Here is a 17,507-nt window from a genome sequence, read left to right as displayed (position 1 = left end):
CCTCTGATAGGGAACTTCATCAAATCCAGGGCAATCTGATGATGAGATAGACTCATGGTGCATTCTCACCAAATGCGTTACGCATGTCAAAAATGCATTTGATACATGTGCACTTTTGGTGCATTCCTACCAAAAGCGTTTTGAGCATCAGGTGCGTCTGGTTTACATTCACAGTCTATGTGGAACGTCATAAAAACGGTCCAAACGGTTCAAATCGCACCGCGCTAGAAGCTCGGAACGCTCCTCCATGGCCCTCAACATGCCTCCACATAGACTGAATGTAAACCAGATGGGCCTGATGTTCAAAACACCTTTGGTGTGAATGCACCATTAGAGCCAGAGAGAGAGCAGGAAAGTCGCTATGCTAGGTGGACCAGGATTCATTTGTATGTTTGTCTAGGGCCAGGCATTTGTGATGGGAATGTCCATTTCTTGGTTCTGGTCGACATTTGATGAAAGCTCAACATTTGGTCATAAAGATCCAAATGTTGGATCACTATGACCAACATTTGGTCCTAAAGATCATGGACACATCGTTTAGATCTTTCCCATAAATGGTGGAGGTCATCACCACAGGTTTATCGTCAAACCACTTTGTGACAGTCAGCTAAGGTGCTCCCTTCTGTTCACAGTGGCCCATCTTCTGGTAATTGGTGTGGCTTTGGTATTCTTTAGTTCATCATAATGGTTCCAGTTACTGGAAGACCCTTTGAGAAGTTTATAGAACTTATTCCTCATCATTTTCCTGCTAATAACTGGCATTTGGATTTTTTAGTCCAGAAGATTTTGACTCTGGGAAAACCAAGATAGGCCATGTGTGCTGATGTTCTGAAGAAAGTCCTTGTTCATGTGTGTAATTTTATACTTCTATCATGTTCAAAATAAATAAAAAATAAACAATTAATTAAGTAAAAATAAATAAAGTCTTCATTTTTTGGGCAATAGTGTTTAGCGACACCCCTGCAGTTTGCAGCCATTTTTGGTTTTTATTTCAAGTAACAAGCAATAGACTGCAACCAGAAATAGATAACTTCTAATTATTAAATGTATTTTTCAAATTTGACCTCTTGTTGGGTTAATGTGATTCATTAAACAATTATCTGTACAATTTTAAATTTTTTAAAATTCTGTCATAATTTAGACTGAAATAGTCCTGACGTCCACTACAATGGACATGCTGTAAAATTTTAAAATTTTAATTAAAAATAATAATAAATAAATAAAGTGCTAAGGTGTTCATTTTGGCCTAGATAGGTAGGAAATCACAAAAAAACAGAAATTGAAAGACACTTTTTTTCTTCGCTTCTCAGGAGGATAAATAACACTGATTCAATGATGTTTTCTGAAAAATGCAAACAGAGGCTATGAACACTAAGCTGATTTTCTTTATATAATGTAAATTATTCAGGAACAGACAGATGGGAGGGCTTTGCAGACGAATTAAAGTGATATAACAGGGAGGAAACGATGACAGAAATTCCATCACTGCAGAGAGATCAGTAGATGAGAGGAAGCATTTGGTGATTGACAGGGATTAATGGATTATTAACAAAGCCGTCTGCTGTCAAAGCCTCCATCATCAGCATTGATTTGTGTTTAGTTGTTTTTTATGCTGGCATTTGTACGGGTGCCTTTGTCTCACTGTCAGTTAGCTGATGAAGGAACAGAAAAAGTTTTAGATCCAGCAACAGAGTCCTCAGCAACAGAAGAGGTGAGTTGAAAAAATATCAAGATGAGCTAAAGCTATCATTGGAATGTAATTTGACTAATGTGAAGAGTGAAGATCTTTGTATTCTGGGATTTGTCCCTGCATTGCAAAAAAGTTGCAGTTTAATCTCTTCACAAAGCAGACGAAGGCTTTTGTGCATTGCTTCGTACTTCTTCAAATTCAGACAATTTTCTTAGTATTTGATAGAATTACTCTGTTCAACTTGGGTCCAATGTTTTGGTTATCCTTCCACAACCGTCTCACTGTAATTTGCTGGAATTTTGTTCATTCCTTTTGACAGAAGTGGTGTAGCTGAACTGATTAGGCTTACAGGTTGTCTGACTAACACACACTTTTGCTGCTCGATCTACAAGTTTTCTGTGGGACTAAGATCAGGTCGTTGTGATGATCACTTCAAAACAAATACTGTTTTGCCTTCAAGATATTTTAATACCTATGATATGATTATGATTAGATCCTATGTGGAAGACCCTCTTGTTCCCAAGCTATATGTTCCGGACTGATGACCACGGATATTGCTTCAGCATTTCTGCAATATTCTTTTCCCAATGGTGCCCGCACCCCCACCATGTAAGCTTCCCCACTTCAGGGGTCTCGTGTATAAAGTGTGTGTATGCACAAAAAATGTGCAATGCCCTATTTTACGCACAAGTTGGCATGTATAAAAATGAACATAAATATATGCAAACACTTTACCTACTGTGAAAATATGCGGCAGCCATGCAAACTTTCTTTGTGGACAATAACAAACTACAAAGTGCCAAAACTCACCTAAAAACACTGAAACCTGAAAACATTCAGTGCTATTTAACCCAAGGAGCATCAAACCTGATGTTTTTTCATAATTTTAATCTTTTATTGTTTAAACGTAAATGATGAAACTGGACCACATTTATCCTCAGACAATAACTTGACACACACACACACACACACACACACACACACACACACACACACACACACACACACGCACGCACACACACACACACACGTTTGTGTTGCTATCTTTGTGGGGACTTTCCATTGACTTCCATTCATTTCTACAGCCTAAACCTTACCTTTACCCTTTTCCTAACCCTAACCATCACATACCTAACCCTAACCCTAACCAAAACTCAATTCAAACCTTAGCCCTAACTCTGACCCCTGACCCAAAAACAGGGTTTCCTCTTGTGGGGACCAGGCTCCGGTCCCCACAAGGAGCAATTGGTCCCCACAACGTAGTATATTTCAGGAAAATCGTCCCCACAAGGTATTACAAACAAACAAACACACACACACACACACGCATACACACACACACACACACACACACACACACACACACACACACACACACACACACACACACACACACACACACACACAACACAAATAAAATAAAAATAAAAGAATGTGAAGACCTCACTTGAATGTAAATAATGAATTTCCTAAGTTTTTGTCTCATAGAGATGTAATGGATTGGTCTTAGTTCCAAAGTGCATTAAATGTTGTCTGTGGGACACTTTAATCTACACTGAAAAGAAAATGGAGCCAGATCAGCAGATTAACTCCAAACAGGTCAGGTTTGATTGTTCTAAAGCAGTGGTGTCCAAAAGTCAGTCCAAGGGCCGGCATCCTCCATGTTTTAGTTCTCTCCCAGGTTTAACGTACCTGGATCAAATGATGGCTCGTTAGAAGGCCTAAGAGGAACATTGACTTGCTGGAAAGGTTGTTACTACAACCAGGGAGAGAACTAAAACGTGCAGGATGCCGGCCCTCAAGGACCAACTTTGGGCATCCCTGTTTTAAAGGTAGTTGCACAAAGGTGAGCTGCATAATTGTAGAAAACCTTAGAACTGATGGAGAACATCGCCAATTAAAGGATTTAGAGGGAGCTTGTGTTCAGAGACCACATTTATCTGCTGGGACATGTTGATGATGATTTATTAGCATTTAGATTGCACAGACTGATCATCATGGAGCTCTGAGCAAAACTTAAAGAAGGAGCCGTGTGCTACTGGTGCAAGATCTACTAATGGAAAATGAATATGACCTGACCATACTGGTTAGAAGCTCTCCAGTGGAAAACAGCTCTAAGGAAATTTCTACAATTATTAGTGGATATGTGAATGTAGACTTGAGCCAGGTTGGGTTTCATTCCCAACACAGAAAGAATTGATTACTGTTGTAATTCCTTGTAATAAATTCCATCAAGTACAATTTTTAAATTGTACTTGATGGAATCACTGTTTGCATGGCCATCGTTCAGGGATGTTTCAAAGATCATACTTGTTTGCTAACAGATAACATAGTTGTTACAAATGAACAATGTAGAGGGAAAGTGCAAAATGAACTCAATCTGCCCAGTTTCTGCAGAGCAGGTAGACAAAAAGGGCATTTTGTCCAAAAGAATAATTAGAACACTGAAAAGGTTTAAATTATTTTTACTGGCATGAATATTAACCTTGTTGTAAAAGCTCTTTGTTTTTCTTGTTTGTTTGTTTGTTTTTTTCACAGTAGGATTGAGGTGGACCATTGTGATTGGAACAGAAAACAGGAGATGTAAACAATCAGTCTTCATTTAACCTTTCCTCTAACTACGCCTCCTATTATATTTCCTTTTTGCTAGTTTTCCCACAAATATGAATATTCCTTTGTCTTCCATCCTCCTCATGATTTTTTCCATTAATTTCTCTGGGTGGCTGCTCCTGCCTGTGGGAAGCTCATATGTGTGCCCACACCACTGCATTTGCTATGAGCACGCTGACCTGGTGGACTGCTGCAATGGCAAATTTGAACATGTACCCAGGGGCCTCCCTCACGGTACGTGGCTGCTGAAGCTTGGAGGAAACAATCTGAGCATCATAGAAACCCGAACCTTCATTGGACTGTGGTCCCTGAGAGTGCTGGTGCTGACCAACAGTCACATCAAAGAAATACAAGCACAGGTAGGAAGAAATAGATGGAAGAATAAGGGCAAAAACATTAGCTGAGAGTTGACTGAAATACATTTGATTGAAAAGTGGAGATGCTTAACCTTAGGTTCATATAATTTCCCACAGACAGGATGGGTATGTCATGACCATGCAAGGAAAAGTGTGTTAGATGATGGATGGATGGATAGCATGGGTCTGCTTCAGAAAATGCATGGCATCATGAAGAACATCATATGTAAAGATTTAAACAAAGCAAGTCATCAGCCAGGAAGCTAAAGCTTGGGGACAAATAGGACCTCAAAATTGACAAAGACCCTGAGTATATCATCAAATTATTCAACAAGAGGCATAATTTGTGGGTCAAGCTGCTTCGGTATGTCCGAGCAAGATGTCCAACAAATATCACTCATTTATACAAGTTCTGCTGGAAGAAATAGGCCAGAATTCAATTGGAAGGACTTAAAAATGTCAAATGTAAAGTAATCACTAAAACAAGCAGTCATTCACAAGAAAGAACAGAAGCAGATCATGACAAGAGTGCAGATAAAATATTGTTTCTAAGAATTAAGAGTTGAAAGAAAAGGAAAGTGGGAATTGAATTGAAAAAAAAACTACTGTCTTGCTTGACTTAATATTTAGTAGGACAGAGATAACTTAAAAATGATTATTTAAAGAATAAGAAGTTTCTCATCTTTGTATTTGCAGGCTTTTTTTTCTTTATCCTTCCTTGAAAAGTTGGATCTCAGCTGGAATCAGATAACGACTCTCCCTGTGGACTTCTCCTCCAGCTTGTCTGCTCTCAAGGAGCTCCGAATGGAGCACAACAATTTAAATTATATATCTGGATTCAGGTACCTGTCTGAGTTTTACAAAGACACAGAGTTTTGAGAAAGAACATTTTCAAATCTTAGTATATTATAACAATTTTTTTTTTTTTTAGATTTTATGGAATGCAGCAATACAGAGTTGTGAATAACTGTGATGTGGGTAGGGAGTTATACAAGAATATGTTGTTTCAACATACATGTATGGTATTCCTCCTACATGATTTTCAACATTAAAATAAAATGTAATGGAACACCACATTCTTCAGATTTGTGTTCACAGAAAATGCTGAAAACCATGTATCAATTTAATTTTCCTTTTAATCCTGCATGTGTTTGTGTTGGTTTATTATTATAGAAAATTCACCCATGACAAAATGTAGATTTTGGGTATATGATTTTTTTTAGGTACTTTAAAAGCTACCTAAAAGCTGGCAAAAAGCCAGCTTTTAGGTAGCTGGGAGTTTTTCTCCCAGCTTTTAGAAACAAAGTCAATAACAGACCTTGATAAATAATTTCAGCTGAGTGATGTAATAAAGAGGTGATGATGATGTACTATACCAGGGGTCTGCCACTCCAGTCGTCAAATGCCTCCCTCCTGCCACTGTTGGATTCATTCCTGCTAATACAAACCTGAATCAAATGAACGAGCTATTCATTTTAAACGGGTATGGTTTGTGAACAGGACATGCCAGAAAGGAAATTAAGGTGTGTTGGAGCAGGGATGCATCCAAAAGTTGGCATATGCAGATCCCTATTCTAGACTTTTTCTTCTGTCTTTGAGTTTTAGGACAATCTCACACAATACCTTTTGTTTTCAACCTTCTAGCTTGGAACACTTGGACAACATGGAAAAGTTGGACCTCAGTTATAACCAGCTGGTGTCTGTTGGCCCTGGTGTGTTCAGGGGCCTCTCTAGGCTGAGACAGCTCTTTCTACACAACAACAGACTGACAGTGGTGGAGCAAGGCAGCCTTGATATGCTGCCTGGACTTGAGGTAAATAAAGTCGATATAAACTGTAATTAACTACTGCAGTGATGGGTAACTCCAGTTGTGAAGGGCCAGTGCTCTGCCAGCTTTAGATGTATCCCTGCTCCAACACACCTCAGTCAAATAATTAGCAGGACTCTTGAGAATTTGACTGAATACTGGAATTATTCAGCAATTTTATTTAGGACACATCGAAAAGTCCTAGATCACCAGTGAGCCCATCCAGGAGCGCAACTACATATTATTCAGGAGGATGCGAAAACATAAATCGGCGCCCCCCCTCCCCCCAAAAAAGGAAGATACGTAAGGGTGAAGGAGCGTAGAAAACATACGGTCGCTCTATCCGTATGAGCAACCGTATGACACTTGGTGAATGACTGGACACCACTGATCTAGGAGTTCTGTTTTAATTTCAAGATCCTATTTTAAAAACCCTGAGCCCATTGACAGCTGGAGTTAGGCACAAGCACCCTCAAAATCCCACAATGACAAGCCTGTTATATACAAGTTGGATGGATATAAAAATAATTAGTGCATAGAATCAATCCTTAGTAACTGTCAGAATACATTCTAGGATAAAACAATAGTAGTTCACTCTGTCCTGAGTAAAAAGAATGATGGTAAAAATTAAGAGTGTAAACAGAATGTAAATCAGACAAGTGGACCTCTTTGCTCATGATTTTGAAAATAATTCTCTGTGTAAAAAGTTTTTGCCTGTCTGTCTGTTCAGGTGCTGCAGCTGAGTAACAACAACATCTCCCAGATAGACTCTGAGGCTCTGGCTCCTCTCTATAGTCTGGCAATTCTTAATCTGGAAGGAAACAACTTGCATCACCTGAAGTTTAAGACCTTCATCAGTCTTCATACAACAGCAACACACATTCAGCTTTCAGGTTAACTAAAACTTTTATGAAAGGTCCTTCTCTGGCCATTTTGAACTTTATTGGTAAATTAGTTACTGGTAAGGAGGCAGCAAAAGAATTGACGTAGGCACTTACACTCAGTGATGGCATAGATACTTTGAAAAAGTAACTGGATTATTGATTAAGCCTTAAAAACTTAACTTAGATTACTGATTGCTTAATTTGGAAAGTAACTAAGTTAGATTACAAGTCACTTTATTACTTGTAATCTAACTTAGATTACAAGTTAGTTACTTTTAGCACCTACTGACAACAACCCTCCACTACCTCAATATAAAAAATGCATTGAGTTTTGCCAATACTTACTTAATAGTAAGTCATTTCATAATGGTAACATCAACAATGTGTCTGCACTTATAAGATGGAAATGAAGGGGAGATTGTTTAATGGTTACAACAGTCCAAAAAGGATAGGACCCCCCCTTCCCCCCGCACAGCCTCCAAGTTCTGTGTTACGGCCCTGTGTTTGCTGTCAGAGTGCAGTGCACAACGCTCCTCCTACGGCTCCACCACTCAGATGGCTGCTGCACACATCTGTGACATTTATCTTAATCTTAATGATAATAATGGCATTTAGTTGTGTAACTTTACAGACACGTTCATTCCTGGCTAATTTTATTAAGCTAGGCTGTTAGCAATATGCTAACTTTAGTCACCAACAATAACAGTCCGTGCTTGTCAAAGGCAGGTCTACCACTAATATGTCACTTTGGTGACATACTAGAGATGTCACCAAAGTCAGCTAACTAATTTTTTGGGTGGGTGGGTGGGGGGGCATTAATTGCATTTTTTTACTTGCAAAAATGCCAAGACGGAACCTTTGCACCTGCAAGTGACAGGGATGATCAAGAGGGAGAGTGAATTCATCATTATTGTATATTTTACCAAACAGAATATTTTTTGTATATAATGGTGTGTGTATTTCAAATATTTGATGCAATCACTAATTCTGTGAAGTGGGAGAAAGAGGTGCTGTGGTGGCGCAGGGGTAAAACACAACCCACGTAAGGAGGCCTTTTGGTCCTCGACGCGGCTCTCACAGGTTGAGTCTCGGCTTGATGATGCTCGCTTGCATGTCTTCCTCCTCTCTCATTGCCCACTTTCATGTCTGACCATTCTCAAATAAAGGCCTCTAGAACCAATAAAACTTTAATAAAAGAAGTGAGAGAGAGAGGAAGAGCAAAGACTCATTCAATGAAATTGGTTTGCTTAATTTAACTGAACTTGAAAAATGTAGGTATTTATTCCTTTTAAGTCGAGTTACATTTGTATCAAGCACAAAAATAATAAAAAAAATAAGTTAACATGACACATGACAAATAACTTACATGAACTTAATTTTTTTTTGTTGTTGTACTGCTTGATTTAGTACTGCTTACTTAAAATAAATGAAGTTTTCTTACTCACTAACCTTAAACTTATTTTGCTTAATTTTTTTTAAGTAAGGTGATCTAATTAGATTTTACAGCATACTAAACGGACTGGGTCAGGGTTTGAGCCACATGATGTCAAAAAGTTTTATTTTTTAACATAAAAATGACTAAACAAAAAAAAAAAAACTTTCAAATTAAACCACATTTCAGTTTGACATTTCCCTACAGGTCCACTTCAACCTCCATACAACATGACACCTTTAAGGAAGCACATTGGACCAAAATGAGACAGTAGAAATGCAGTGATTTACTTAAGATAAAAATAAGTTTAGATTGACATCCTTCCCTTCACAAACGTGGAGATTAGAAATATCTTTAACTTATAAGAGAATAATAGAAGTCGAAAGAATTTTGAAAGTAGAACTTTCTTGTTCCTCTCTGTCTTATTTTTACCATGTCAGGCAACCCATGGAGCTGCGACTGTGAGCTACATCGTGTCTTCAGCAAGATCTTACATGTCCGCTACCTCCATATTGACGACTACCGAAATGTGACCTGCAAGGACCCCCCACAACTGGTGGGGGCTTCTCTGGCCTGGGTGGACAGCCAGCTCTGTGTTGCGGAGACGGCCACTGTCCTCGTCATTTCTGTCACTGTCCTGGTGACTGTGGTGGCAGCTGTGGTGATGGCAGAGAGAAACAGGAAGAAAAGTCGTGGGAAGAACTGGGATGCTGACTCACAAAGTCCCCCATCTTAAAAAAAACTGTTTTATAACTCATGTAAATTTTTTACCCTATTTGCTTTACAGAAAAAGAAAGTTGCAAATATAAATCCGCTAAGACTTATGAAGACTGACTTGGGACCATGGCTTGCATTACCTCCAGCAGTAGGACAATACTGTGTCAGATTTCTTTCTCATTTTCAAAATCAGAACAGGCAGCTGGTCAGGCACTGGTCGAGTTTTTTACAAGAAGTCCACTGCAGGGTAGATTGAGAAAGACAAAATGCTACTGAGGTCAAATAGTCAGACTTGATGTTGCAACTATCTCTGGACTCATTAAATACGTGCATGTGCTTAAAGCAGTGTGATGCTTTAAGCATCACACTGCTTAAAGCATCACCAGACTTAGGACTTTGGTCCTAAGTCTGGTGACTTAGGACCAAACACCCACCTACTCTATAAGAAAGCAAGTAAGACTCTAATTATTGATTTGTAGGATTTTCAGCTGTTTTACCTAATCACAGATAACTTAGGCATGCTGAAAAGAAGCAGCTAGAAATATATATGTTCTAATGGATTAACTGGGCATGAAGCGGCAAAGCACTTGCATCTGTGACCACAGATCCAGAATTTAGTTTAACTTCAAACATTTGAAATAAAATATGTTGCTCTTAAGGAGACTAAAAGATTTTTCAAAGAAAAATCTCTCAGGCTTTATACACCTAGATAGCAGTATAACTCTGTGCACCTATAATTTCCAATTCATGTCAGGCCTCGCTGGTGGGCATTGGGGGATGTTGCACCCCGACAAAGTGGAGAGCTGCACATCTGTATGTGGTAGAATCATAGCAGCAAACCAGCAAAAAGCAAAGAACTTTGCATCCTTTTTTAAACAAACTAAGTGAGTTGAGTAATGCTGTTGGATGCACATGAAGTTAACTATATGATTAGCTGTTAAAAATAATCTACCAGTTATGTTATATATGTTCAGAGGGAGTTACATTTACTTGAGTTAAACAAAGGTACTCTATGAGTAGTTTTGTTGCACTACTTTTTACAGTTACTTAAGAAACATTATGAACTACTGATACTCTTACATGAGTAGATTAGTTTTGCATTTAGATAAATAGACTTCAGAGATTGGAAGAATTAGATTCTTTGATTTCTGCAAAGTATGAGCAAATGCTTATGCAAATTTCAGCAAAAATAACTCAGCATTTTCTATATGTCACTCTTTACATCAGTATTATTTATTTTGTTTTAATAAACAGGGCTATTTCATGAATGTTTGTTTATGTAAATATATTAAATAAAAACCCTGTTTACGTTTCAATTGGACCTAGTTCTGGAGTTTGACTGAAGCTTTCCAAATTATGATTTAGTTACAATTCTGTAAAATAAATGTTTGTTTTTTGTTTTGTTTGGGGGATGTTGTATTAAGTACATGAAGTTGTTTGTACTACAGATGGAGATTTACTGATCTAAAGCATTCTGTTGTAGCTTTAGCTGTAATGTCTCTTTGTTCTGATAGAATGTGGATCTTTGAACCAGTGTAGAGACTTTTGCAAGTGTGACAGGTCTTCTTCCAGGATTGAACCCTAGTTTCATCATTCATCATTTTTCATAATTCAATCAAATCTGAATTATTTTTGATTGTCATCAGTTTTCACTTTAACATAAAAAGTAGTTTTTGGTGCACTTTATTTTCCAAAAAAAGTGTAAGAGATCCAAAGTGTTGAGAATGTTTTACAGGCATTGTAAGTATGCACAACATACATTTATTTTATTTATATAAAAAAGTATATCATGCATCGTTTTCTGCATTGGTCTATCAAATTAAATTCTAAATAATAATTGTGGTTGTAATGTGACAACATGTAAAATGTTCTAAAGATATGAATACTTTTACTGGAGATTATTTTATTAATCATGTCTTTTTATGTGTACAGTTAGCTCTGATAGCCAATCTGGAGTTATTCAGCAGGTGCTTTGCTCACCTTGGCTCATCAACATAATTAATTCAATTTAGACTTTGTTATCAAAAATACTCCCAAAAAAACTGAAAGCCAGTCAAATATAAACTAGATAACATGTTTGATTTGTTGAAAATTTTAAGGTGTTTTCCGCCTGTCAAAAAATAATGGGAAATTTAACTTCCAACTTAGAGTAAAATTTTTAAGAAAAATTTTTACTCTAAGTTGGTAGTTAAATTTCCCATTATTTTTCTACTAATTATTTTTGTTCTTCATGGCTGATCGGCTTCATTTAGAGTTAGTTTTTATTTGACTGAATAATTTCCTTTTCCTTTTCTATGCACTCATTAGCATACGTTTTGCTAATGATGAGAGTTTACCTTATTGTTTTACTCCTAAAGTAGGACAGGATATGGGAATAACTGTGCAGTGATAGCACAGTAGAAGGCTTATATGCCATCACAGAGTTACATGATCTATTTGCCCTTGTTTTTAAAATGAACAGAACAGACAGGAACAATGAGGATTAGTGGGAGATTAACTTCTATGCACTGACTAATGGCAAGAATTTAGACTCAAGCTGAGAGACGAGTGCTGATCTTCTTTATGGATTACATTTACAGTAAAAACTCTGATCTCACTCAGGAGAGTTTGGTTTAGCTAAACAAGATTGCAAGAAGGGGAGATAGACATAAATACTAGCTAAATGGAAGATAAGCAGTGTAAATTTTGTCCATGCACAGTTCTGGAATCAGAATGGCCAAAGGCTTTTAACTACACTGTTTGCACAATTATTTGGCAAGTGAGTATTTTGATCATTAGACATTTTTTATGAATATTTTCTAACTCCAAGTTGGATAAACTTGGCTTTAATCATAACAAGTGATGTGTATCTGTGTAGTCAGTAGGAGTGAGGCCTAAGGAGGTCAAAACACTATGTCAAGGTGTGCATGAATATTAAGCAGCTTCTTTAGGCAGAATGGGCCAAAAATAAATTTATCTTACTTTGAAAGCCAAAAGTAGCCTAAAGTGTCTCAGAAGGATGCATCACTTCTTGAAATTGCTATTATTGGAGCATGATCACAAAAAACAATCAAATGTTGTAAATAGCCAACATGGTCAGAGGAAACGAGTTGAGGGGAAAAAAAGACAAATTAACTACCAATGCTTTGAGGAGAATCAAGCATGAAGAAAAACTGAATCCGATAACTTTAACCAACCTGGAGTAACTAGAAGATGTTCAGAACTCAGAGACATGGTCGATTTCAGGAAGGCTGAAACACGACCACCAGAGTCTGGACTGGGCCCAGAAATATCTGAAGACAGATTCTTCAAAGATTTTATGGATGAAATTAGCAACCATCTGGCATGACCTATGGGGAGCTTAAGAAGACAGACAAACAAAAAGGAAACACAGAATTACCAATTAAAAAGTGTTTTCCATGTTAGAACATGGCAGAAATGACTCCTTTAATGGCTTCACCAGGACAGAAACACAAGCAGAAAATGTTATCAGAGCAGGATAATCCAGTCCAGGTCTGAAGTCTCTAGGTGTTGTAATTTTTTAACAAGAGTAAATTAAAGATATGGATAGTAGTGAAAAATTAGGTGGAATCGCCCATTAGCCATTTCCCGAATCGGAAGCTGGAATAAGAAACCAACTTCAGCTTCGTCACTAACCTTTGGTCAGACTGTGTGATCCGGTGTTATGGATCAACTGGTGGCTAAATCAACTGGTGGTGCCAGCTGGTGGCAGCTGGAAAAGACTGATGTTTCTGTGGGCGTGGCTTTTTAGGACCCCTTTACCGAACCATGAAGTACACAATGCAATAAGCTTAAAGAACTACAAATCTTTGCAGAAATACTATCTGATTCTGTAAAACAACCATTAAGATCTCGGGAATAACTAATTAGAAAGACTTTTATTGATCTAATATGGTATGCTGCCTTTTTTTTTAAGTTCATCTGCAAAGGAAAATTGAAATAGATCTTGATGTGGCATGACCAGATCTCAAAGCAAAGATTAATCCCTGAAAGCCGACATAAATGTTAAAGAGTCTTGGGATTAAAAATAACATGTTTAAAAAGATCGACTGGCTGTGTAGTTTTTCACATATTTGTCATACTGTGATATTTCAAACAGATATCCACAGAAACTATAGCGAAATATTTTAAACTCTGTAATGTTACACTTTATTTCCTAGCTCATTTACAGAAGACATGGCTACCGCAGATCTATGTGGCAGTGTCATTTCTTCATTATTGTTTTTTCTCGTAATTTAACTAAACATATTTATTATTTTTATCAAGTGATCCTAATTCTCAACCATATGTATGAGACATCGCTGAAAAAACAATAGAGCTTTGGAGCTGACGTCACAGCGTGTGACGTTTACGTCGCTTGGCGCCATGTTTGCAGCCCACAGACCAAAACTAACTAGTCAGAACACCGGTGTTTTCATTGTATTACCGACCTAAACAAGGTTGACCCACTTAAATGAACAACAGAAACTGATCATGAGAACACTCGGACAAAGTAATAGCAAAATAAATTATGACACAACACCAACAAAGCGAATTTAGACACTCACCAGAATGGAAATGTCTGGAGCAAACTTGTAGGTATCTGGGGATTTTGGAGAAGATGATATCAGGACGTCTCAACCGCGGACAACCAGGACATTCGTCTTCTTTTAGTTAACTCCGATAGCTTAGCCTCCTCTCGTTGTTTCCAAGCAGAAAAATAGTGAAACGAAAGTCCGTTTTCCATCTTTTTACCGTTTCAGTAGTGTGATCGGACATTACACCTGTTGAGATTAGTAAATTAGTTAAATCATTATGATTACTATTATGTGTTGAGATGCTTTACCAAGGCCGAGAAAGAGTCACACGCTGTTAGACAAAGGGCCCATAGTAAAGAGTTACATTTTTGATTCTGTTAGACACTAAGGTCCATTTCTCACGAGAAACAGAAACTTATCAGGCCACAGAGACATGGTGTGATTTCAGGGAGTGTCTTCAGTTCATATAATCAGCTGCCCTCCTCTTTCTCCTCAGACGCTGCACAGACTTTTTTAGAAACTCTTCTCGGATGTAATGGTAAAGTGTCTCCTTTCAGCGCTGAAAGTTAATAAAATAAGTAAAGTCTGAATGCTTTTCTTGGCTGATTTTATGCTCCGTGTGTCAATACAAATTATGATTCATCGATTGAGATTCTCGTTCTAAACAGATTGTAGCAGAGGATGGTTTTGTGTTGACACATGAGCAGAGATTGGACTGGCCGTTTAGGCGCAGACTTTCCGGAACAGTACTCTGGTGTAGGGCCCACATGAAAGGTAAGGACACTTGTTCCTTAATATACACCATTGTACTGTTTCTCAGGTCTGTATAAATTTCAGTTATCAGCCGTTGTCTGTACTGTTTCCCAGGTTTGTCTAAATTTCATATTCCTTTTACATTTCTGTTCAAATTGTGTTTCACTGGCCTGTCTACATGTTTAACTGTTCATAGGAGTATAGAAGAAACAGTAGTTTTTAGGTGTGAAGAAACAGTAGTTTTTAGGTGTGAAGAAACAGTAGTTTTTAGGTGTAAAGAATTAGGTGTAAAGGTCGATTGGCACTGCAGAGGGAGGTCGCTGTCCCCGGCTTTTCCCGGACGCGGGGAAGGTAAAGGCGAGGTTTTGTCGGTTTTATCCTTGGGGAGTTCTGCCCCCTAGAAAGAACGCGTTAAGCCAATCTGTGACTTGCTCAAGAAACACAAAAGTGTTGAGAGGGGTCCACCATAGGAAAAGAGATAAGAGAATAAGATAAAGGTTGATCGCGATCTGATCCTCTGTAGTGTAATAAGTGAAATAAGTGATAAAAGAGGACATCATAGGAGCTGAAAAGCTTGGATCCATTTCTGTGTATCTGAAAGCTGTGTGTGTGTCTGTCAGCTGTGTGTGTAAGCTTCTGCCGCTGAGCAGACGTTCTGTGTTTAAATGTACTATTTTATGTTTATTGCAATGTGTTTTAAAACCATGGTCAAAATTGGGAAATTATAATCTGTGGGAGGTTTTTGACTTTGTCTGCTGTGTTTGATTTCCTCGCTGCCGTGCGAGCAAAACTGCTAAAAAAAAAAGAAAATAAAAGGAAAAGAGAGGAGGTGATTTTTGAGCCTAAATTTTAGCCTAAACAGATGGAGGGTGAATTTGAAAAGGAAAAATATGATCCAAAGTGGGGCATCGGGCCATGGATTGGGCTCGGTGAGCAAATAGAAGCATTAATAACCTAGTTGTTAAAACATGACGAATATGAAAATAAGGGAGAAAGAGAAAAACTAAAAAAAAAAAAAAATGGGACTAGAATACCTGGTGCAGAAGAAAGGAGGCGACCTGTTAAACAGCCTTTGGGGAAATATTGGCTGGAAGCAATAAATGTCACTAAGGGAAAAACTTATTGAAACTAAACTAATCCTGCACAAATCACTAAATTCACATGTGGTAAAATTAACTGTATGAAGGATGAATGAAATTACATAACAGGTAAAATTGTAAACAAAATAAAGTGACATCTAATGGGTTGAAATTCTAGAAATTTTTGCTTAGCTGTTGATGGGTTAAAATTTAAACTTAATGAAACTTGAGAAACTGAGGTTTATAGCAGAGTTGAACTTTATCATGGATTAATCAATATTTGTCTCCCTCATTATCTTATCAAAAACAGGATTTCTTTTCATGTGAAACTTGGTCACCTTAAAATGTCTAAAGAGGACAGAATTGGTAAAATGAATATGAATATTTGTATGAATTAAAAGGTGATTATGAAACAGCTCCGGATTCAATTAAGGTTCATTACAAAATATTCTTGTCTCAAAGACAATGTATGATTCTAAATCCAGATAATTCGGTTACCTTACTTCAAAATGGGAAATAATGTGTTAGAACAGAAATAATCACATTTTAGCTTTGGTTTAAAACCAGACGGCATTTATTACGAGACTGTTTCATTTGGTTTGACATGTTTTATTTTATTTTCATTTTTATTAATATTGTTGTTTTTATTTTTTCTAATAACAGACTAACTAATTCACTAACTTAACTAACTCTTGATTTCGAAACACATGCGTGTCTTGGTAGAAAGGCACAAATTGGATATGATGAAACTTTTAAAGTGGATATGATGATAATTGATTATGTAAAAACAAACTGATTGGGCAATAACTGGCTCACAACATTTGTGTGCCTTAAATTTTGATTGAATTGATACATGAATCCAAGTCCAACAAAATATTTGATTTGAAACGCAAAGACATCTTACAGTACTGCATAATCTTTGTCTACATCTTTTGCTCCTCTGCCTAAATTGATCAATTTTTCTTTTGTCAATCCAAAATAAACATTGACACTGCTTTTTAGGAAAGCAATCCAAATTTTGATCTGAACTCTTTAAAATAATGAAACTTTTGGCCTTTGCAGTACAGTTTCAGTTGGACATTTTAGACATATGTAAAAAAAAAGAGTATCTGAACAATATTTTGTTTGTTTTCTATTTACATAAGAAAACAAAAGGGGGAAATGATAAATTATAAACATAAAACATTTCTGATAAAACATTTCTGATAAATCTTTACATTTAGAACATTTAGAATTTTAGACAGAAGATTTGGAAAACTTGTGACACCCTGGAATATTTTAGTTTTGGAGAATAGTAACATGCAAAATTGCTTTCAAATTTTTAAATTATATCAACAGGGGGCAGAGAAGAAATAGACTCTAATTCCTAGTCGGTTTATAGATATGGTTAATTATGAAATTATTCATTTGACATTATTTAATGAGCTCTTACAGTGCCTTCCTGCATGACTGAAGTACAGAATTATATAGAAGCTCTTACTACATTAAAATTGGTCATTTAAAATTGAATAGCTTCAATCAGTATCTATGCCATGTTTATTTAAATATTCATGAATTTCCTGCATCACCTCTAATTTTAATTGTATAAAGTTACAGTTGGATGTAATTGTTATCATTGAGAAAACTTTGGTTAAAAGTACAATAAAAATTCTACGGAGCCCC

The 17,507-nt window shown here is 37.0% G+C and overlaps 1 protein-coding gene across 1 annotated transcript; it reads left to right on the top strand.

Annotated features, from left to right (window-relative positions):
* The first annotated feature begins 4,143 nt into the window (after positions 1–4,143).
* Positions 4,144–9,607, top strand: LOC106909321 (uncharacterized). The gene is made up of 5 exons (XM_014975672.2): positions 4,144–4,659; positions 5,353–5,498; positions 6,301–6,469; positions 7,194–7,356; positions 9,220–9,607. Exons 1-5 carry the CDS (start codon positions 4,354–4,356, stop codon positions 9,513–9,515), a joined length of 1,080 nt encoding a protein of 359 aa, XP_014831158.1. The 5' UTR covers positions 4,144–4,353; the 3' UTR covers positions 9,516–9,607.
* Positions 9,608–17,507: the final 7,900 nt, after the last annotated feature.

This window comes from Poecilia mexicana, unplaced genomic scaffold, assembly GCF_051168715.1.
Source record: "Poecilia mexicana isolate PSO_F unplaced genomic scaffold, ASM5116871v1 scaffold_8, whole genome shotgun sequence".
NCBI lineage: Eukaryota > Metazoa > Chordata > Actinopteri > Cyprinodontiformes > Poeciliidae > Poecilia > Poecilia mexicana.
This window is presented reverse-complemented; position numbering and strand designations above follow the sequence as displayed.